This window comes from Chroicocephalus ridibundus, chromosome 29, assembly GCF_963924245.1.
Source record: "Chroicocephalus ridibundus chromosome 29, bChrRid1.1, whole genome shotgun sequence".
NCBI classification, from domain to species: domain Eukaryota; kingdom Metazoa; phylum Chordata; class Aves; order Charadriiformes; family Laridae; genus Chroicocephalus; species Chroicocephalus ridibundus.
Genome location: NC_086312.1, coordinates 1,226,567 through 1,245,976, shown reverse-complemented (window position 1 = coordinate 1,245,976; position 19,410 = coordinate 1,226,567). Strand labels below are relative to the sequence as shown.

Sequence of the window (19,410 nt, the reverse complement as noted above, 5' to 3'; positions counted from 1 at the left end):
CGGGATTTACCAGGCGGCAACGCAGACACACACACACACACATACACACACACACGGACGCACAGACACACAGCCAACAGCGACGCACGCCTCTGCTGCGCAGAGACAGGGACACGCGTGTCTGCGTGTACAGGCATCTCCTCCCCACACATGTGCGTCTATGTGCCCGCACGCTGAAGTGTTACACGCGCGTGGAGCTGGGTGCAGGCCCCTCTGCCTTGTGCACACACGTGTGTGCGCGGCAGCGGCTCTACGTGGCCCAGGTGCCAAATGGAGGAGAAGGATGGGGGGCCTGGGGGACACGGAGGGGGCTGGGTCCCCACCCCGCCCTTGCACACACGTGTCCCACACAAGGACGCGGGGCACACCTGTGTCCTCGCACAGCAGATGCCCAAACGCAGGCTGACACAGGCCGTGCGATGGGCCCGTGCCCCCGTTGCACGCACATACGTGTGCCCTCAACATAGGACGCACACGCCTGTGCGTGCGGCTCTCGTGGCGCTCCCATCCCCGCCCAAGCGTGTCACACACTTGCAGGGCCATCGCACAGCGGGGACACGATGGGGACGTGGGGGAGGGAATGCTGGGGGGCTGGAGGGCGAGTCGGAGCACCACGGGAAGGGGGGAGGAACGGGACACGGAGAGCAGGGGATGCTGGATGATGGGGAGCTGGGAGGAGGTGGGGGGGGGGGCACGGGACGAGGCTTTCGGGAGATGAAGGATGATGGGGGTGCCGGCCGCACCCCCCCCCGACGACACCCCCAACCCCCGCGGCCCCTCCCCTGGCTCCTACCGTCACCATCGTCGCGGGGCCGCAGCGGCTGCTCGTAGGCTGGGGGGGGCCCACACGGCCCGGCGGGCTCGGGGGGCTGCAGGGGGTCCCGAGGCCGGGGCGGTGGGGGGGCCTCCGGGGGTCTCGGGCGCAGCGTCGGGCGCTGCGAGCGGCGGCCCCGTCGGTCCTTTAAACGTCCTTGGGCGGCCGCGGGGCGGGGCCCCCCCAAACCGCCGCGGTGGGCGCGGCCCGGCCCCCCCCCCCCCCCCAACCCGCGATGGCTCCGTCCGCCCCTCCGCCCGCAGGTGGGTCGGTCCACGCACACACGCACCCCCCGCCGATACCCCAAAATGGACCGCCCCCCCCCCGGCGAAGCCCATTGGCTGCCGAGCGGGCGGGGCCCCCGACGCCCCCAGGACCCCCTGTAGACACCGCCCATAGCCGCCGCCCCACCCACCCCCCCCGGCCTCGCCCACGTGACCCGGAGGGGGGGCGGGGGAAGGAGAAGGAGGAGGAGGAGGAGGAGGAGGAGGGGATGGAGGAAGCGGCGGGGGAAAGGAAGGAGGAGGGGGTGATGGCAGAGGAGGAGGAAGGCCGGGGGGGGGGGGGATGAAGGAGGCGGCGGCGGGCGGGGGGAGGTGCAGCGAAGGCTCCGCAGCGGGGCGGGGTGGGGGTAGGACCCAGGCGCCGGGGCGGGGCAGCCGCCGGTTCAGCACCGGGGACAGCGCCGGGACGGGCGTGGGGCAGCGGCGGGTCCGTTCCCCCCCCCCCCCCCCCCCGCGGGAGTCCCGGAGCCTCCCCGGTCCCCCCCCGGTCCCCCCCCGGCGCTCCCCCTCGCCCACCCCCGCCCCGGGTCTCCCCGACAGAGAGTGGGAAGCAGCAAGTAAAAGCAGCCATCACTTTAATGGAACTGGGGGGGGGGGGGGGGGGGGGGGGAGGGGGGCCCGGGTGCCCCCCCCCCCCCCCCAAGACCAAAACCAGGGTCCCCACTAGTCTTGTCCCCCCCGTGTCCCCCCCAGTTTCCCCGGGGGGGGGGGGTTGGCGGGGGATGACAATTAAGAGTCAGGAAATAAATAAAGGGTGAGTGGGGGGCCCAGGGCAAGGGGCAGAGCTGAGGGTGCCCTGTGCGGGGGGGGGGTCTGTGGTCAGGATCCCCAGGGGGAAATTCCCCACCTCCACGTGCCACGCGGCGACACAGGGAAGTCGGAGTGACCCGGGTGGGGGGGTGGCGGGGGGGTGGTGGTCCAGACCGCCCCACTAGGTGCCACGGGGCTCGGGGTGGCTCTTGAGCGCGTGGAACTTGAGTCCCTCGGGGCGCTGGAAGCGCCTCCCGCAGCGCTCGCAGGGGAAGGGGCGCAGCGCGGCCCCACCGTGGCGCCTCATGTGCCAGGTCAGGGAGGCACGTTGGCGGCAGCGGTACCCGCAGACCTCGCACCTGGGGGGGGCAAAGGGGGGGTGAGGGGTACCTGCCGACCTCGCGCCTGGGGGATGGCTCCCTGCTGCTCCCCCGGCCTTGCCACTCACTGCAGGGGGGTCTCCCCGGTGTGCGTCCGCCTGTGCACCTCCAGGTGGTTCTTGCGCTTGAAGGATTTTCCACAGGTCTCACAAGTGAACTCCCGCAGACCTGGAGGGGGAGACATTGGGGGGACACGCGGCGGGGGGACGCGGTGGGAGGGACGTGCTGGGGGGGGTCGCACTGGGGGGCTCACCAGAGTGGATGACCATGTGCCGGCGCAGGTGGTTGGCCAGGTAAAACCTCTTCCCGCAGCCGGGCTGGGGGCACTGCTGGGTCCGGCCCTTGCGGTGCACCAGGTTGATGTGGTTCTGGGGGGGGGGGCGGGGGCAGAGAGGTCAGGGTGGCACCCCAGGGGACTCCGGAGGGAGCAGGGTAGCCCCAGAGGGGGCCGCACCTGGAAGCTGCTGAGAGCAACATAGACCTGCCCGCAGCCCGCATAGGGACAAGCGATGGGCTCTGGCAGCTCCTTGGGGTCAGGGTGGGGGGCACGGCCCCGCCTGCTCCGCCGCCGTCTGCGAGGAGGGGGGGGAACAGCACAGCCTGGGGTGAGCCCTCACAGAGGCCACAGCACAGGGGGTCCCCCCAGGCATTGGGGGGACCTTGTCCAACGCCCCTCGATGTGCTTGCAGACTCCTAAACCCCTTCACAAACCCGAATAACTCCTCCCACCCAAGAACACCCCCGAAGACCTCCCCCAACCCTACAAAAGACCCAACGCCTGCAGCCCCCTGAGTCCCTGAACCCCTTGTGATCCCCCCAGGGCCCCCCCAGCCCTGGCCCCATCTTCACGTCCCCGCAAACTTTGGAACCTTGTAGTGACTCCCTAAAGACCCCCCAACACCTCACACTTCCCCCGAGCCCCCAGGGACACCCCGAACTCCATCGCCCTCCCCAAGACGCGAGGCTCCCCCACGCACATCCTAACCGCCCTTGGGCCCCCAGGAACCCAAGCGACCCCTCCATCCCCGGCCCCTCTGACCTCTCGGGCTCTTTGGGGATCTCGTAGATGATGGCCGATACGTCACCGCTCTCAGCATCTTCAGCAAGGGGGGGCGGGAGCGGCTCCCGGGGGGGCTCCGGAGGTGGCTGCGGGGGGGGCTCGGCGGCAGGGAGGGGCACCTCCTCCTGCTTCAGCCCCAGCACCTCATCCTCCTCTGCCATCATCAGGGCGAGTGAGGCACTGCCACCCCCACACCCCCCAGCACCTGATCACCTCCCCCACCCCCCCTCCCCAACCCCCCACAACCCCGAACCCTTCTGACCCTCCCAGCACCCCAATCTCCCCCAAGCCAGAGATCCTAGCACCCCGATCACTTCTGACACCGCTGTTCCCAGCGCTCCAGTCCCCCTCATCCCCACAACCCCTGTTCCCCCCGTACCTGTCTTAGGGAGGTGGGGGTCCAGGGGGGGTGGGGGGAAGGCGCCCCCCCCTTCCAGCAGAGCGCAGGGCACCTCATCCCCCCCCACGTCCAGCTGCAGCCCCCCCAGCGCATCATAGCCGGGGCTGGCCAGGATGAGGAGGGGGGGTCCCTGCAGCAGGGTAGGTGGCCCCCCCTCGGCCAGCGTCCCCCGCCCTGTGCCCAGTCGCAGAGGCAGAGGCAGTGGCACGCAGACCACGGCCTCCAGCGCTGCCCCCTGCCCCTCTGCAGCACCCTCGGCAGGGCTTGGACCCGCAGGGGGGGCCACTGCGTCCCCCCCTGGAGCTAACGAGGCCCCCCCTGGTGTTGCCTCCGAGCCTGAGCTGCAGCCCCCTGAGGAGGAGGAGCTGCCAGGAGCTGCTGCTGCAGGAGAGAGAAGATCAAAGTGAGCCCCCCCCAAAGAAACCCCCTCCGATGCCCAAAGGAGCGCCCCCATCCCCCAAAAGAAACCTCCTTCAAGCCCCAAAAGAGTACACACCCCCCCCCGCAAAGAATTGCTCTCAAGCCCCAGAGGAGTGCCCCCACCCCCCAAAGAACCACCCTCAAGCCCCCGGGGCCCCCACCCGCAGGCCAGGCCCCCAGAGGATGCAATCAGGTCCCCCAAATTGCCCCGGCTGCCATCCCTGGGTCCCCACTACCCAGCCGAGCCCCACCGCCCGGCACCGCCATCCCCCCCACGCACCATCGTCACTGTCGCCGTCGGAGTCGGTGAGGGGCCTCAGAGGCGAGTGCAGGTCCTGGAAGTAGCGGTGCCCGCGCTCGCACTGCCAGACGGCCGTCGTGTAGAGCCCCACCGAGGGGTCCAGCTCCGCCAGCCGCGGCTCGTAGGGGCAACGCTGCCGGTGGTCCTCGTACCAGATCACCGCGTGCCGCAGGCAGTTGACGTTGCGCCGCCGCCCTGGGGGAGGGCTGCTGGCAGCCTGGCACCCCCCCGCCCCAGCCCCCACCCTACGCCCTTCCCCCCACCTCCAGCCCCTGCCCCCACCACCCCTCAGACCCCGCCTGGGCCCCTCAGGCCTCCCAGCCCCTACCTGAGCACCCCCCGAGGCCTCCCAGCCCCTGCCCGAGCCCCCCCGGCACCCCCGGCCCGGGGTGCCCCCACTCACACACACGCACTGTCCCCCCCGGCACTCACTTTTTTTCCGTTTGGGCTTTTTAGGGATCTGCTCCCACGGCTTCCTGTGGAGAGAGGGGCGGTGGCCTGGGGACAAGCAGGGGCGCCCCTCCCCGCGGGGGGTGGCTCGTCCCCGTCCCCCCCCCCGAGAGCCGCAGGAGGAGAAGCAGCACCCGGTGTCCCCGCCCCGGCTCCTCCCGGGCTCCTCGGCCCCGCTCACCCGCGCCGCCCGGCGCGCTGCCCCCGCTCCAGCCCCAGCAGGTAGGCCGCCAGCTTAGCGTCGCTCCAGCCGCTGCGGCGGCGCAGGTCGACCCAGGGTCCGTGCGCCTCGCCCAGGTACACCCGCCGCACGTCATACTTCTTCCGCGACTCCAGCCGCCGCCGCGCCCGGTCCGACTCCGTCAGCCGCGGCCGCCCCCGCGCCTTCCGCCCGCCACCGCCCGGCTCCGCCGCGGGGCCGGGACCGGGGCCGCCGCCCCCCGGGCCCGGGCCCCGCTCGGCCGCGCTCATGCCGGGCCCGTCGCCCCGCGCCGCGGCGCGCCGCCGATGACGCCACCGCCGCTTCCGCCCCGGCTCGCGCCGTTTTTCGCGAAGGAGCGCGCCCGGGCCAGCCTCGCCTGCGGCTACCGCGCATGCGCCCGCCGCGCTTCCGCCAGGCTCGGCCCGGGCGGCGTCCGGGCAGCCAGGGCGCATGCGCAGGGTGCCCTGCCCGCACCCCGCCGCGCCCGCGCCCTACGGAGCGTGTTCCCCCCGCCCGCAACCATCGCCCCCCAACCCCCCCTGTGCCCCCACTTATCTCCTCCCACACCCCCCCGTGCCCCCGGTTATCGCCCCCCCGACTCCCCCGCGCCCCCAGCCATCTCCTTCCAGCCACCCCATGCCCCCAGCTATCGCCCCCCAACCCCTTGAGCCCCCCCCAGCGCCCACCTGCTGCCCTCACCCCGCCTCCCCCCCCGGGCACTGTCCCCGGCGGACCCCCCCCACAAGACACCCCTCTGTCAGCAACGTGTCCTTTATTCCCCCGGGGTTGTGGGGGGACCCCCCGGCCCCCCACCGCTGACGGTGCTGCGCCCGTGCCCCTGCGGTGGGTCGGGGGGCTGCAGCGTGGCGGGGGGAGGTGGCACCACTGCCAGGTGGGGTGCCGGGGGGGTGCCAGCCGGGGTGTCCCCCTCCTGCAGGCGGAAGACAACGGGGGTGCGTCCCAGGACGGGATTCACTTCCTGCAGCCCCGCAATCCACTTGCCTAGCGTGTGCCGGTCGCCCGCCCCCGCCATGCAGAGCGCAAAGACGGGGCCCTCCTCCACTGTGGGGGACAGGTCAGGGGGGCGGAGGGGGCATGGGGGGCCCCCCTCACCCCTGCCCCTGCCCCCCCTGCCTTACCCTCCTCCACATCGAAGTCGTCATCGTCCCAGGGGCCGCGCTCCAGGTCCAGGTCAAGGTGCAGGGGGTAGTAGAGGCTGCGCTCAGGGTCTGGGGGGTCCTCCTGGGAGCAGGGAAAGCGGGGGCCCCTCCTACCTGTCCTGTGCCGGGGCTCCCCCCGCCCCCCAGGGCCCAGGTCCCCTCCTGTCCTGGGTCAGGGGAACCCCCTTGTGGACACGGGTAGCCCATCCCACCCCATCCAGGCCATGGGGTCCCCTTCCCCTCCTATCCCATCCCCTCCCCAGCCCTGGGGTGCATCGGGCTCACCCGCAGGTGGGGGGGCAGGGGGTCCCCCCGCAGCACGTAGTAGCACAGGCGGGTGCTGCGCAGCCAGAGGGGGAACGGCCCCTCCACGAAGACGGGCCGATCTGGGCCATGCCGGGCCAGCAGCGCCTGCTGGTCTGGGCTCTGGGCACCTGTGAGGGGGAAAAGGGGGAGCTGGGGACCCCACGCCAGCACTGGGGACCCCAAACCCCCACACAAGGCTCTCCACACCCAACGCCGCGGGGTTCCCTCTACACCAGGCTCCCCCGAATGCCTGGGTCCCTTGCAGACGGCAGGGTCTCCAACCCCCCCCACACTGTGCCACCTCCCAAACTGGGTCCCCCCAAACACACGGCTCCCTGCCCCAGACACATTCCCCCCCGCCCCAAGATGTCCACGTGCCTCCCCTGACACACGGGTCCCCGTGTGTCCCCTGACACTCACCGACGATGTAGGGCTGGACGGAGCCCTCGTCATCCCCCTCGTCCGGCACTGGCCGCTGCAGGAGGGAGACGGTGTCACCAGCTGCCCCTTAACAGCCCACGGACATCAGGGCCTCGCTGGGGCACCGTGTCCCCAAGGGCTCCCCCCCCCCGCCCCAGCCATGGTGACAGAGGGGACCCCTCTGCAACCCCGTCCTCACGTCTGATGCCCCTAGCTCCCCGTCCCCATGTCCCCCATCTCCATGTCCCACCTGGTAGACGGTGATGCGGGCGTCGGGGTCATTGGCGATCCGGCGCAGACCCAGGCGGGCGGTGGCCAGGCCGGGGGGCGGCAGGCAGGGGGGCAGGGGGTGGGGGTCCACGTGGCGCAGCCGTGGCAGCCAGTACAGCATCCGCTGGCACTTGCGCACGGGGCGGCTGCGGGGCCCGAAGACCCCCAGGAGCAGAAACCGCGTCTCCGCGTCCGGCATCACGCCTGCACAGGGACCCGGGTGTCCAGGCGTCCGTGGGGACCCAGGCATCCGCGCCCCCTCCCAAAGGAATTGGGCACCCCCTCCCCAAGAAACCAGTCACCCCCTCCCCGGGGGACCCAGGCATCCGGGCCCCCTCCCCAGGGGCTGGCACCGCCTCCCCCCTGCCCACACCCACCGTATCGCTCCATCTGCTCCAGGATCTGGAGGCCGCACTCCTGCTGCCGGGGGAAGGGGGCCAGCAGGCGCTGGATGGGCCCGCGGGGCACCCATGGCCCACGGGGCAGCAGCCGCAGCAGGCGGTGGTAGGCCTCCCGCTCCCGGGCCACCCCCAGCGCCGGCATGGCCGCCAGCGCCGCCGCCACCAGCTCCAGCCTCCCCACGCGCCGCCCGGGTGCCTGCTCCAGCGCCGTCAGTGCCGCCGCGAAGGCTGTGGGGCCCCGGTCCTTGTCCTGCGCCCCGCGGGGGGGGCTGCGCCGCGACGGGGCCCACCGGGCGTCCCCCGAGGCGTCCCCCGAGGTGTCCCCCGAGGCGTCCCCCGAGGCGTCCCCCCAGGCCATCCCTGCCGGGTCCCCCGCGGGGCGGCTGCTGCGCTGGCACAGGCTCCGAGCGATCTGGGAGGGAGAAAAGGGTGGTTTAGGGGGACCGGGTGCCCCATGCTGCCACCCGGCCGCGCCACCCGCCGTGTCCCCGCCATGCCCGTGGCGACTGCGTCCCCCAACCCCCCGTCCCCGTGCCCCCCGCGTCCCCCCATCCCCCGCTGTGTCCCCCGGCCCATCCCCGTGCCCCGCACCCCCCGTGTCCCCCTGTGTCCTCTCACCCCACGCTGTGTCCCCCGCACCCCCCCCGTCCCTCGGCCTCCCCCCGACCCCCCCGCACCTGCGGCGCTCCCCAGCCCCCCCAGAGCCCCCGGGGCAGCGCCCGAGCCCAGTTCAGCCTCATGACGCCGCGGGCTCGTCGCCGGTGGGGGGGGGGCGGGCAGAAGGCAGAGGTCACGGCCGGACAGCGGGATCCCCCCGCCGGGTCGCGCCGCAGGGCGCCGCCATGATGCCGCCGACCCCGTCGGCCAGTGCTTCCGGGTCAGAAGGCGGGGTCTGAGGCAGAGCCAATCCCCGCCCGTCCCTGGCCTGGGGGGCGGGGCCCTGGCGGTGATTGGCGGCGCGGAGGGGCGGGGCTCCAGGGGGTTCCCTGTGATGTCAGAGCGCGCCCCACGGATGAGGTCAGAGACGGGGCTCCGCGATGATGTCAGAGCCGGGGACACGCGGCGACGGCAGGACGGGGGACAGCGGCGGCCTTGGGCACCGCCGGGCCATGCCGGAGCCTGGGGCTCGCCGTGACGTCACACGGGGCACGGTGACGTCGGAGCTGCAACGGCTGCTATAAATGGAAACGGCAGCGCGGGCCGGGAGGGGGCGGCCCCGGGCGTCGGGGTCCCCCCGGATCGCTCCTTTCGAGGCCGCGGGACGGCGACAGCCCCCCTCCCCCTCCCCGCCACAGCCGGGTCCCCGCGGGGGGGGCGGGGCCCGGACGCCTGGGTCCCCTCGGCCGCGATCCCGGGGGGGGGGGGGGGGGGGGGCCGGGGCCGGGGGGGGGGCGCATTCCCCGCCCGTGACGAACCGTCCCTCCCCCGCGGCCGGCGGAGTCCGATCCGCTGACGGCACCGGGAGGACCCAGGAGTCCGAACCGCCCCGCCCCCACCGCTCCACCCCCCACCCCCCCCCAGGACTGGGGTCACCCAGGCGTCTGTGTGGGGGGACCCAGGAATTCAGGGGGACCCAGGCATCTGGGGGGAGACCCAGGCGTCCGGGGGGACCCAGGAGTGGGGGGAGACCCAGGCGCCCGGGGGCACCCAGGAGTGGGGGGGGACAGCGCGGGGAGGGGGGAGGAAAGAGGGACGGGACGGAGGGATGGACAGAGGGATGGACAGAGGGCCGGGGGGGGTCGGGGGAAGGGCGGGAGATGGGGGACGGTGGATTGTGGGGGGGTTGAGGGGTGCTGGAGGCGAAGGGGGCGGCCCGGGGCTCCCCCGCCCCCCCGGAATCCCCCCGCTAAAATGTGGAAAAAATGACGCCACCACCCTCCCCGCGGTGACATCAGCCCGGCGAGGGGCGCGGATTGGCTGGCGGCGGCCCGGGCCCGGGGGGGGCTCCGCGCCCTCCGCCGACTTTTAAAAGTGGCGGCGGCGGCGCCGGGTCGGGACCGGGACCGAGCGACCCCGGAGGGACCGACCCGACCCGACGGCACCGAGCGGAGCCGAGCCGAGCCGGGACAGGCCCAGACCGGGGCGAACCGACCGGACCCACCGGGACCCACCGGGCCCCTCCCGCACCGAGCCCATGTCCAACGCGCACTTCAACCGCGGGCCGGCCTACGGGCTGTCGGCCGAGGTGAAGAATAAGGTGGGGGGAACGGAACCGAACGGAACCGAAGAGAACCGAACCGGGCAGGGGGGCAGCGCCCGGACGGACCAGACCGAGGGGCGCAGAGCCCGGTTGGACCGGACCGGGACCGGGGCGGGCAGCATCAGGCCGGACCGGGAGAGGGGCCCGGACCCGGTCGGGCGGGACCCGAGCCCAGTCGGACCGAACCGGACTGGGACGGGCCAGGCCCGGTTGAACCGGACCCAGGGAGAAAGACAGGGCCCGGTTGGACCGGAGCCGGCGGGGGGGCGCGGGGGCCGGGCCCGGACGGAGCCGGGGGGGGGGCGGGGGCAGGACCTGGCGCTGTCCCTGGTGCTGCCCCGGGCGGGGGAGCCCGGACGCCCGGGTCCCCTCTGGGCGGGGGGGGGGCAGGCGATGGGCACCCGGACGCCTGGGTCCCCGCCGTGTCCCGGAGGGGGGGGGGGGGGGGCGACACCTGGGTCCCACCGGCCGTGCCTCAGTTTCCCCCCGCAGACGCTCCGCGGGGGGAGCGGGGAGCGCCCCGGTCCTCCGTCCGCCGGCGGCTGTGGGGAGCGGCGCGGGAAGGGTTAACCCGGGGGGGGGGGGGGAGGCCCGGGTGGCCCGGGGGGGCCCCGCCGCCCCCGGCCCCGCCGCGAGCCCTTATAAGGCGTCGGAGCGCGGCGGGCGGGCGGCCGCGGCCCGGGGCTATATATGGGCAAAGGTTCGGCGGTCCCGGACGCCTGGGTCCTCCGGGGGGGGCGGGGGGGGCCCGGACGCCTGGGTCCTCCCTGCTTTGCGGGGGTAGATTCCCCCCCCCGCTCCCTGGCACGGGTCCCCCCACCTCTCTATCCCTTCTCCCGGCACTGGGGGGACCCGGGCATCCAGGGCTGTTCTGCCCCGCGACCGAGGGTGGGGGGGCTGAAGCAGGGGCTGAGCTCGTGTGTCACCCCCCAGGCTGACACTGCCCCCCCCGGGTGTCTCCCCACGTCTACCCTGCCCCGTGCTGAGACCCCCCATCCCCTCCTGTGTCCCCCCATCTGACAGCATCCTCCTGATGGTGCCCCCCATGCCTCCCTGATGGTGTCCCTATGTCCCCATGTCCCCCTGACGGTGTCCCCCATGCCTCCCTGACGGTGTCCCCATGTCCCCATGTCCCCCTGACGGTGTCCCCTGTCCCCGTCCCCAGCTGGCGCAGAAGTATGACCCACAGCGGGAGCGGGAGCTGCGCGCCTGGATCGAGGGGACAACCGGCCGCCGCATTGGGGAGAGCTTCATGGATGGCCTCAAGGACGGCGTCATCCTCTGCGAGTATGACCCCTAACCTCTGACCCCAGCTTGGGGACCAGGCTGTCCTTTGGGGGCATGGCTCACCCCTGACCCCAGCTAGAGTCTGGGGTCACCCTCAGACCAACCTTGACCTTGGACCTTAAGCTTGACCCCGTCCCTTGCCCCCCGATGACCCCCGCCCTGACCCTGACCCTGGCTCCCCCCCAGGCTCATCAACAAGCTGCAGCCCGGCTCCGTGCAGAAGGTGAACGAACCTGTCCAGAACTGGCACAAGGTGAGGGGGGTCCTGAAGTGGGGGGTGGGGTGGTCGGGGCTTGGGGGGGGTGCACCACAGGGGTACTTGGGGACCTGCAGGGGTTGGGGGTCCAGGGGCCGGGCCAGGGGGCCAGGCTCCGAGCTGACCTGTGCGCAGCTGGAGAACATCGGGAACTTCCTGCGGGCCATCACGCGCTACGGGGTGAAGCCCCATGACATCTTCGAGGCCAACGACCTCTTCGAGAACACCAACCACACGCAGGTCCAGTCCACCCTCATCGCCCTTGCCAGCCAGGTGACCCTGCTGGGGTGGGACGGGAGCTCTGGGGGTCCTTGGGGCGCGGCTGGGGGTCCTCGGGGGTGCTGGAGGGTCACCACCTTCCCCTTGAAGGACACTAACCACAGATACGTCCAGTCCACCCTCACTGCCCTCACCAGACAGGCCCCTGCTGGGCCAGGACAGGGTCCTTGGGGGTGGCTGGGGGTCCTTGGGGGGTGGCTGGGGTCCCCAGGGGGTGCTGGAGGGCCCCCACGTTCCCTTGACAGACACGCGGTTCAGTCCACCCTCACTGCCCTCACCAGGCAGGTCTCTGCTGGGACAGGACGGGGTCCTGGGGGTGTCTGAGGGCTCCCCATATCCCCCAGGAACCACGCTCAAGTCCCATCCTCCCCCATCGCCCTCACCCACTGGGTGACAGGGACAAATCGGGAAAAGCTGGGGGGGATTTGGGGTCTGAGGGGGTCCAGGGGAGTTTTGGGGCAGTCCCAGAGGAGCTGGGCAGTAAATGTGGGTGGGGGGGCTCTGCTGGGGCAAGGGCTGTGCACACCCCAAGCCCCAAGGTCTCGCACAGGCCAAGACGAAGGGGAACAACGTAGGTTTGGGGGTGAAGTACGCGGAGAAGCAGCAGCGGCGCTTCCACCCCGAGAAGCTGCGCGAAGGCAGGAACATCATCGGCCTCCAGGTGACACGGGGTCACACAAGGACACAGGGGACCACGGGGGGGATGCTCGGTGCACAGGGGATTCTGTGAGACACCAGAACACGTGGGGTGCCCAGCTGTCCCTGGGGGGTGGGGGGGTGTCTCTTGGGGACATGGACTTTTGCTGTGGACGGAGGCGGCAGAGGTGGTGTGGTTGGTGCCATGGGTGCCATCCTCCCTGTCCCCACCTCTGACCCCTCTCCCCTGTCCCCAGATGGGCACCAACAAGTTCGCCAGCCAGCAGGGCATGACGGCCTACGGGACGCGGCGGCACCTCTACGACCCCAAGCTGGGCACGGACCAGCCCCTGGACCAGGCCACCATCAGCCTCCAGATGGGCACCAACAAGGGCGCCAGCCAGGTGGGGACAGGGGGGTCACCGTCCCCAGGGATATCAAGGCCATCGGGCGAGGGTGGGGCAGGAGGGACGCAGACACTGCCATCCCTGCAGGGACCTCGCCGTGTGGGGCCAGCCAGGCATGGGGACACTGATGTCCCCAGGGGGATCTTAGTGTCAGGTCGGCCAGGTACAGGGAGTTGGGGCCGCGGCACTGGAAGGAGGGGGTCAGGGAGACCCCAAGGGCAGTGGGTGGGAGGACGGGGGTGGTTCCCAGGGCCCTCGACATCCTGACGCGGTCTCCTGAGGCTGAGGGACAGCCGGGGAGGATGAAGCACACTCTGGGGAGGAGCGGGGACCCCCTCCGGTCCCCTGGAGAGGACAGGGGGACACCCCCCGCACACCCCAGACCCACAGGGAGGCTGGGGACCCTTGGGGGAGGACAGGGACACCCCCCCGCCCCCAATCCCCGCCCTGGGGAGGCCAAGGTTGCCGTCCCCAGCGCCGCCCCCCCCCCCCCCCTCCCCAGGCGGGGATGACAGCACCGGGGACGAAGCGGCAGATCTTCGAGCCGGCGCTGGGCATGGAGCGCTGCGACACGATGACCATCGGGCTGCAGATGGGCAGCAACAAGGGGGCCTCGCAGCAGGGCATGACGGTGTACGGGCTGCCGCGGCAGGTCTACGACCCCAAGTACTGCGGTGGCCCCGAGCTGCTGGGCGAGGACGGCCTCAACGGCCTCTACAACTCCCAGTAGCCGCCGGCCGGCGGCCGCTTGCACCGCAACTGCCCTGCCTCGCGCAGGGCCGCACCGCACCGGCCTCACCGCGGCCCCGCGGGGCCGGCTCGGCCGGGGGGGGCTCGGCCACACCGCCGCCAACGCCTCCCCTTCCCGTGTGAAGCCACCGAGGCACAATAAAAGCCACACGCAAAACTGCCGCCTCCACGGGTGACAGCACGGGGGGGGACAATGAGGCACAATGGCAAGAGAGGGGACAACGAGGCGGGGGGACTACGGGGGGGCAGGGAGGCCACGAGGTGGGGAGGGACAGAATAAGGTGGGGGGTCAGTGAGACACAGAGATGGGACAAGGACGGGGGGGACACTGCGGCACACAAGGGGACAGGGGGACATTGAAGAGGAACAAGGACAGAGGGACACCAAGACACAGAGGGGGCACAGGGGGACACACAGTGCCACAGAGGGGACATTTCAACGCCCAGGTTCCCCTCACAGAGCCCCTGCAATGCCTGGCCCCGGCCCCTCCTACCCACGCAGGCACCCGCGATGACACGGTCCACCCTAACGCGGTCCCCGGGGAGTAGGTAACAGAGTCCCCAGGTTTAGGAGCTGGTGGCCGACGGCGAGAATTTGTCTCAGTGCAGCTGTGAAACCAGAGGAGATTTGTTAGCGCCGCTGATCCTCGTTAGGGCCTCAGCATTGTGTGGGTCTGATGATCCCTACAGACCCCATGGGGCCATCCCCACACGTCCCCATGCCGGCGCCAGTGACAAGGATGCACAGCCCCGGCCCGGCCCCAAGCAGGGCTTTTATTCGAGGGCAGCTCTGCCAAAATGCGTCGCCCACGTGCCCAGCCCTTGTCCCCAGCTCGCTGGCGAGCAGCAACGAAGCGCCCGGGATGGGGACAAGGCCCAGAGGGGCCAGGAGAGCCCCCTCCCCCAGACCTGCCCCAAAAGCAGGGGGTCTTGTCCCCGGGGAGGGGAGGACAAATGTCCTGGGTCCCCATGTGAGCTGGAGCCCCTGTGCTTGGGGAAAGAAAAGTAGAAAACGTAAAGAAAACACAAAGAAAACACCACTAAGGAGCGGCCGGGATGTGACTGCCCTCACGTCTCGGGGCAGGAACGTGTCTCCCCGGGGGTCTGGGGTCGCGCAGTGGGCAGGGGCTGCCCCGGCTGCTACTGGTTGGCAGCTTCGCAGGCGTCGATCCAGTCGCTGTAAACGTCCACCGGCTCCGACAGATCTCGGGGTGGGCGTTAAGGCAGTAACAGGGAGGCAGAGCAGGGCGCGGAGGGTTTGAGCGTGCAGGGGGGGGGTCCCAGTAAGGATACAGGTGATGGGCGTCTGGAATTCCTCCAGGCAGACGGTGCAGGAGATCACCCCCGTGTTCCTGGCACGGTCCCTGGGGGCGGCAGGGGTCAGGCTGCGACAGGCGGCCCCCAACCGCCCCCCTGCCCCGGGCCACGTTCCCCGCCCTCCCTGTCCGAGCCGCGCTCTGTCCCCCGGGAACGCGTCCCCCGTCCCCCCTCCTCCCTCTCCGGGCCGGGCCGTGCCCCGCTCCCAGCCGTGCCCGCCCGGGGCCGTGTCCCCCTCCCGGGGCCTTGCCCCCAGCCCCCCGCTCACATCTTGACGTCGCAGGACTTCTCATGGTTGCAGAAGGGGCAGGTGAACTGCGTCTCCAGCGTCCCCGTCATCTTCTTCTTGGGCGGCGGCTTCCGCTTGGACTTACGGCGGCCCATGGCTGCGGGAACCGCCACGGAGCCGGTCACGGAGCGAGCCCCGGCTGAACGCGGACCTCACCCCGCTACAGCCCGGCGCCCCGAGCCCGCGCGGGCGCGGCCCCGACCCGCAACGGGCTACGACGACGGGGCCAAGCTCGACCCCCCCCGCCCCGGACCCACCGAACCTGCCGCCGCGTCCCGACCCGCTCCGCTCCGCTCCCGCCGCTTCTGCGGCCGCGACCCGGAAGTGACCCCGGCCCCGGCCGAGGCCGCGCTGCTCCCATTGGCTGACGGAGGCGCAGCCGCAGCCAATCTGCGGCCGAGAGGGGCGGGCCCGGGTCGCCGCTGCCACCGCGTGGCCCGACGGTTGCCCCGCCCCCTCCCCCGCGATTTGGGGCCAAACGCGGCGGTTTCGGGGCGAGCGATCGCGGCGGCGTCTCCGTCCAAAGCCCTTTATTGGGGGGAGAGGGAGGCACCCCGCGGGGGTCCGGGCTGGGGGGGGTCCCACGGGGGGCGTCAGGGGTCACGGGGGTCCCGCCCTCTGCCCCTGAGGTCGAGGGTCTCGGGGGGTCCCCCAGCGCCCGGCGGGGGGGGGGGTGTGTGTCCTGCCGGCCGCCCCCACGCGGGGCCCGGGGACACGTTGAGGGGGGTGACCGGGGTCCCCCCGCGCTGGGGACGGCGGGTGCTCCCACGCCCCTGCCCTGCTGTGTCCGGGTGGTCCTTCAGGGGTCAGAGGTCACGGGGGGGCAAGGCCACCCGGTAGAGGACGCGGCCGGTGGCCTCCAGGAAGGTGACGGTGGCCGCCTGGGCGTCCAGGCGCAGGTGGGCGAAGCCACCGGGTGAGGCGGGGGGCCCGAAGAAGAAGCGGAGGGAGCCGGGGGGCACGGCCCCCGCGTGGTGCTGGGACCCCTCCACGAAGTTGCCGGCGCCACTCACTACGTAGCCCACCCCCCCCTCCGTCAGGAACTGGGGGGGCAAAGACGGGGGGGGGGGTGGGGTTAGCAGGGGGCCGGATGCCTGGGTCCCCCCCCAACACCAGGACCATGCCCCCCCCCCCCCCCCTACAGGGACACCTCAGTGTTGGGGGGATGGGGGTGTCCCTGGACATTGGGGTCCAGTGGGGGGGGTCCCTTCAATGCCAGGGTCCCATGGTGGGGGGTCCTCCAGGGTCCGCGGTCTCTGGACAGCAGGGTCCCATGGGGGGGGGCTAGGGGGTTGCTCAGATGCCAGAGTCATGTTGAGGGTGGGTTCCCCAGGCACCAGGGTCCCATGTCAGGTTTTGGGGGGGGGTCCCTGGACACCCAGATCCTGTGGAGGGGTCTGGGGGTCCCCCAGAGGCTGAGGTCCCTGGACACCAGTGTCCCGTGGGGGGTTCTGGGGGTCTCCCCGGCACCAGGGTCCCATGTCAGGTTTTGGGGGGGGGTCCCTGGACATCAGGGTCCCGTGGGGGATTCTGGGGGTCCCCCAGAGGCCTGGGCTCACCTGCAGGTTGTGGTCGTGGCCGCAGAGGTAGGCGGTGACGCGGTGACGCCGCAGCAGCGGCCGCAGCAGCCGCACGAGGCAGGCGGTGGGGCCGTGCTCGGCCACCGACCACACCGGGTAGTGACCGGCCACCAGCACGTAGCGGTCGTGGCGTGCGGCGGCCAGGCGTCCCCGCAGCCAGGCCAGCTGCGCCGCCGCCGCCGCCGCATCCCGGGGGCCCGTGGGGGCACCCCCCACCCCGAAGTCATCCCCGCCGCCGCACAGCAGCACCGTGTCCAGCACCAGCAGCCGGGCCGAGGCGTTGGTGCCCGGCAGGGAGAGGCGCAGGCTGTAGTAGTAGTGCGGGAAGTGCCTGCGGGACACGGGGGGGCTTGGGGACACCTTGGTGACGCCTTGGGGACACCCCAGCACCAGGTGCAGGCTGTGGTGTCAGCACGTGAAGTGCCTGTGGGACACGGGGGGCTTGGGGACACCGTGGGGATATCCCAGGGGTACTTCAGGACACCCCGGGGACACCCCAGCGCCAGGCACAGGCTGTACTGGCAGCGTGGGAAGTGCCTGCGGGACACAGGAGGCTTGGGGACACCATGGGGACACCCGGGGAGGACGTGGGGACGCAGGCGGACTGGGGGACACGGGCAGGTGGCCATGCCAGGGAGCAGCAAGGGCACAGGGGTCCCGGGGGAGGGAAGGGGGGGGTCCGTACCATCGGGGGGAGTGGTGGCTGTAGGCCAGCTGCGCGGTGACGTTGCCGGCGTGGTCGTGGTTCCCGGCCAGCACGAACCAGGGCAGCCCCTGCAGCCCGGGGGCCGTGAACACCTCCTCAAAGGTCTCCTGCCGGGGGGGGGGAAAAATGACACCGGGGACGCACACACACGACGGAGGGGGGACATGGGATGGGGATATGTGGGGACAGTGGGAGCTGCCCCCAACCCCCCCCCAGGACATTCGTGTCCCCCTCAAGGGTTCTGGGGTCCCTCCTGAAACTCCCCCCTCGACATAGGGGCTCCCCCCTACAGATTTTGGGCTCCCCCCCCCCCCGCGTTTCAGGGTGCCCCCACCCTGGAGCTGCAGGGCCATACCTGGAAGCGGGGGTCCCACTCGTCCTGCACCCCCTCATAGTAGAAGTTGTCCCCGAGGGCGAGGACAAAGTCGGCGCCGAGGTCGGTGGCCGCACGGCCCATGGCTGCTGCCGTGGCCACTTCACGGGGGGTGGCGAAAGGGGGGTCGGGGACGCCCCCCCAGTCACCCACTGCCAGGAACTGCACGGCCCCTTCGGGGCCCCCCCCGGCCACCACCGTCACCGTCATCCACAGCAGCGCCAGCATCTGCAGACAGCACCCGTGGGACCCAGGGGTGCGGGGCGTCCCAGGGGTCCCCCTCCCCACCCATGGGACCCAGGGGTCCAGGAGGGTCCCACCCCCCCCGCCACGGGACCCAGGCGTCCGGGGGGGTGCCAGGGGGTCTCAGTCCCCCCCTGTGGGACCCAGGTGTCCTGGGAGAGGGTCCCCAGCACCACCACCCCCCCCCGGCCAGCACGGGGACCCAGGCAGCCGGGGCAGCCCAGCCTCACCGGGCTGGGAAAGGGGCACCCAGGGGTCCAGGCCGCCTCCCCCCCACCCCTCCCGGGGGCCACTCACCCTCGTGTCCCCTCCCGCGTCCCCTCCCGTGTCCCCTCCGGCGCTTTATGGGCCCAAAAGGGGAAGTGGGGTCGCGCCGCCCGGTGCCCCCCCCCGGCCCCGCCGTCACCTGACGCCTCGCGGTGACACGGGGCCGCCACGGGGTGGGGGGGAGGGCGGGCCGCGGGGCACTGGGAGCACTGGGGACACTGGGGGGCCCGGGGGGGGGCGGGAATCAGGCCCGGCCGCCGCCGGAAATCCCCGAAATGCCCCAAATCTGCTCGAGCCGCGGCCACGTCACGGCTTATGCGGGACCCCCGGCGGGAGGCCACGAGCAGCGCGGGGAGCCGGGGGGGGGCGGGGGGGGGGGGGGCAGCCGGACGCCTGGGTCCCTTACGGGGCGGGGGGGGGGGCGGCGAGCAGGGGTCCGAGCCCCCCCCCCGAGCTCGAAGGGAGGCAGGCGTCCGGCCCGGCCCAGTCTCACCAGTTTGCCCAGTTCCGCATCTCACCGAGGGGAGCCGGGGGGGGGTCCCGGACACCTGGATCCTCTGCAACTGCGGGAGGGGCAGCGAGGCCCGGCATGTGGCCGGGGGGGGGGGGGGGGGGGGAGTGTTCCGGACGCCGGTGTCCCTCCAGGTGGGGGGGAGGGGGTGTGTGGGCACCGCCCTTTGACCCTTCAAGCGGCCCGGACACCTGGGTCCCTCTTGCCCCCCCCCCCCCCCCCCCCCGGGGAACGGGGAGAAATCGGCCTATTTTGGGGCTGCCCCCGGGGTGTCCGCCCCCTCCGTGGGCAAAGGGTTCCCCCCCCCCCCCCCCCCCCCCGGCGAGGGGACCCGGTCGCTACGCGGAACCCATCACCGCGCGCCCCGTTGCTAAGGGGACCCCGTTGCTAAGGGGACCCCGTTGCTAAGGGGACCCCGTCGCCGTGGGGACCATCCGGGGGCCGCGGCTGCTGCCGGCGCGGCCGTCGGGGGATGCGGCCCCCCCCCCCGGTGACCCCCCCCCGCCCCCCCTCCATCCCCCCTTAGACCCCCCCCAAGCCTCCGTAACCGCCGCCGCATCCCCCCGTGACCCCCCTCGAGCCCCCCCCATCCTCCATGACGATCCCACCCCCCCCCCGGGAAGCCCCATCTCCCCTTTGCCCCCCCCCCATCCCCCGTGACCCCCTCCCGGCCCTCCGCGACCCCCCCCCCC

At 72.6% G+C, this 19,410-nt stretch overlaps 5 protein-coding genes across 13 annotated transcripts; 1 reads left to right on the top strand and 4 right to left on the bottom strand.

Annotated features, from left to right (window-relative positions):
* Positions 1 to 2,002: 2,002 nt before the first annotated feature.
* ZNF653 (zinc finger protein 653) lies at positions 2,003 to 5,570 on the bottom strand. Of its 2 annotated transcripts, none has more exons than XM_063318989.1 (9): positions 5,041 to 5,570; positions 4,842 to 4,885; positions 4,389 to 4,604; positions 3,668 to 4,069; positions 3,268 to 3,442; positions 2,683 to 2,800; positions 2,482 to 2,596; positions 2,297 to 2,396; positions 2,003 to 2,207 (listed from the first exon to the last, which is right to left on the bottom strand). In XM_063318989.1, the coding sequence occupies exons 1-9, from the start codon at positions 5,511 to 5,513 to the stop codon at positions 2,030 to 2,032; spliced, it is 1,821 nt and encodes a 606-aa protein (XP_063175059.1). In that variant the 5' UTR covers positions 5,514 to 5,570; the 3' UTR covers positions 2,003 to 2,029. The 2 variants fall into 2 exon arrangements, with proteins under 2 accessions (XP_063175059.1, XP_063175060.1); XM_063318990.1 differs by having other exon boundaries at positions 3,668 to 4,066.
* On the top strand, positions 4,954 to 13,578 carry CNN1 (calponin 1). 4 transcript variants are annotated; one of them, XM_063318999.1, is made up of 7 exons: positions 4,954 to 5,081; positions 10,984 to 11,105; positions 11,292 to 11,358; positions 11,497 to 11,634; positions 12,191 to 12,301; positions 12,534 to 12,680; positions 13,186 to 13,578. In XM_063318999.1, exons 2-7 carry the CDS (start codon positions 11,071 to 11,073, stop codon positions 13,411 to 13,413), a joined length of 726 nt encoding a protein of 241 aa, XP_063175069.1. In that variant the 5' UTR covers positions 4,954 to 5,081; positions 10,984 to 11,070; the 3' UTR covers positions 13,414 to 13,578. The 4 variants fall into 4 exon arrangements, with proteins under 4 accessions (XP_063175069.1, XP_063175067.1, XP_063175070.1 ...); XM_063318997.1 differs by lacking the exon at positions 4,954 to 5,081 and adding an exon at positions 8,538 to 8,769; XM_063319000.1 differs by lacking the exon at positions 4,954 to 5,081 and adding an exon at positions 8,611 to 8,635.
* ECSIT (ECSIT signaling integrator) lies at positions 5,817 to 8,495 on the bottom strand. The gene is made up of 7 exons (XM_063318991.1): positions 8,296 to 8,495; positions 7,595 to 8,030; positions 7,198 to 7,421; positions 6,948 to 7,002; positions 6,507 to 6,655; positions 6,201 to 6,303; positions 5,817 to 6,123 (listed from the first exon to the last, which is right to left on the bottom strand). The coding sequence occupies exons 1-7, from the start codon at positions 8,356 to 8,358 to the stop codon at positions 5,834 to 5,836; spliced, it is 1,320 nt and encodes a 439-aa protein (XP_063175061.1). The 5' UTR covers positions 8,359 to 8,495; the 3' UTR covers positions 5,817 to 5,833.
* A 603-nt stretch (positions 13,579 to 14,181) lies between the features above and the next one.
* ELOF1 (elongation factor 1) lies at positions 14,182 to 15,384 on the bottom strand. 2 transcript variants are annotated; one of them, XM_063319007.1, is made up of 4 exons: positions 15,296 to 15,384; positions 15,018 to 15,135; positions 14,726 to 14,796; positions 14,182 to 14,637 (listed from the first exon to the last, which is right to left on the bottom strand). In XM_063319007.1, exons 2-4 carry the CDS (start codon positions 15,131 to 15,133, stop codon positions 14,573 to 14,575), a joined length of 252 nt encoding a protein of 83 aa, XP_063175077.1. In that variant the 5' UTR covers positions 15,134 to 15,135; positions 15,296 to 15,384; the 3' UTR covers positions 14,182 to 14,572. The 2 variants fall into 2 exon arrangements, with proteins under 2 accessions (XP_063175077.1, XP_063175078.1); XM_063319008.1 differs by having other exon boundaries at positions 15,301 to 15,384.
* Positions 15,385 to 15,566: 182 nt separating this feature from the next.
* On the bottom strand, positions 15,567 to 18,790 carry ACP5 (acid phosphatase 5, tartrate resistant). Of its 4 annotated transcripts, none has more exons than XM_063318994.1 (5): positions 18,726 to 18,790; positions 17,680 to 17,925; positions 17,304 to 17,431; positions 16,598 to 16,949; positions 15,567 to 16,081 (listed from the first exon to the last, which is right to left on the bottom strand). In XM_063318994.1, exons 2-5 carry the CDS (start codon positions 17,923 to 17,925, stop codon positions 15,845 to 15,847), a joined length of 963 nt encoding a protein of 320 aa, XP_063175064.1. In that variant the 5' UTR covers positions 18,726 to 18,790; the 3' UTR covers positions 15,567 to 15,844. The 4 variants fall into 4 exon arrangements, with proteins under 4 accessions (XP_063175064.1, XP_063175062.1, XP_063175065.1 ...); XM_063318992.1 differs by lacking the exon at positions 18,726 to 18,790 and adding an exon at positions 18,614 to 18,703; XM_063318995.1 differs by lacking the exon at positions 18,726 to 18,790 and adding an exon at positions 18,347 to 18,354 and having other exon boundaries at positions 15,568 to 16,081.
* Positions 18,791 to 19,410: the final 620 nt, after the last annotated feature.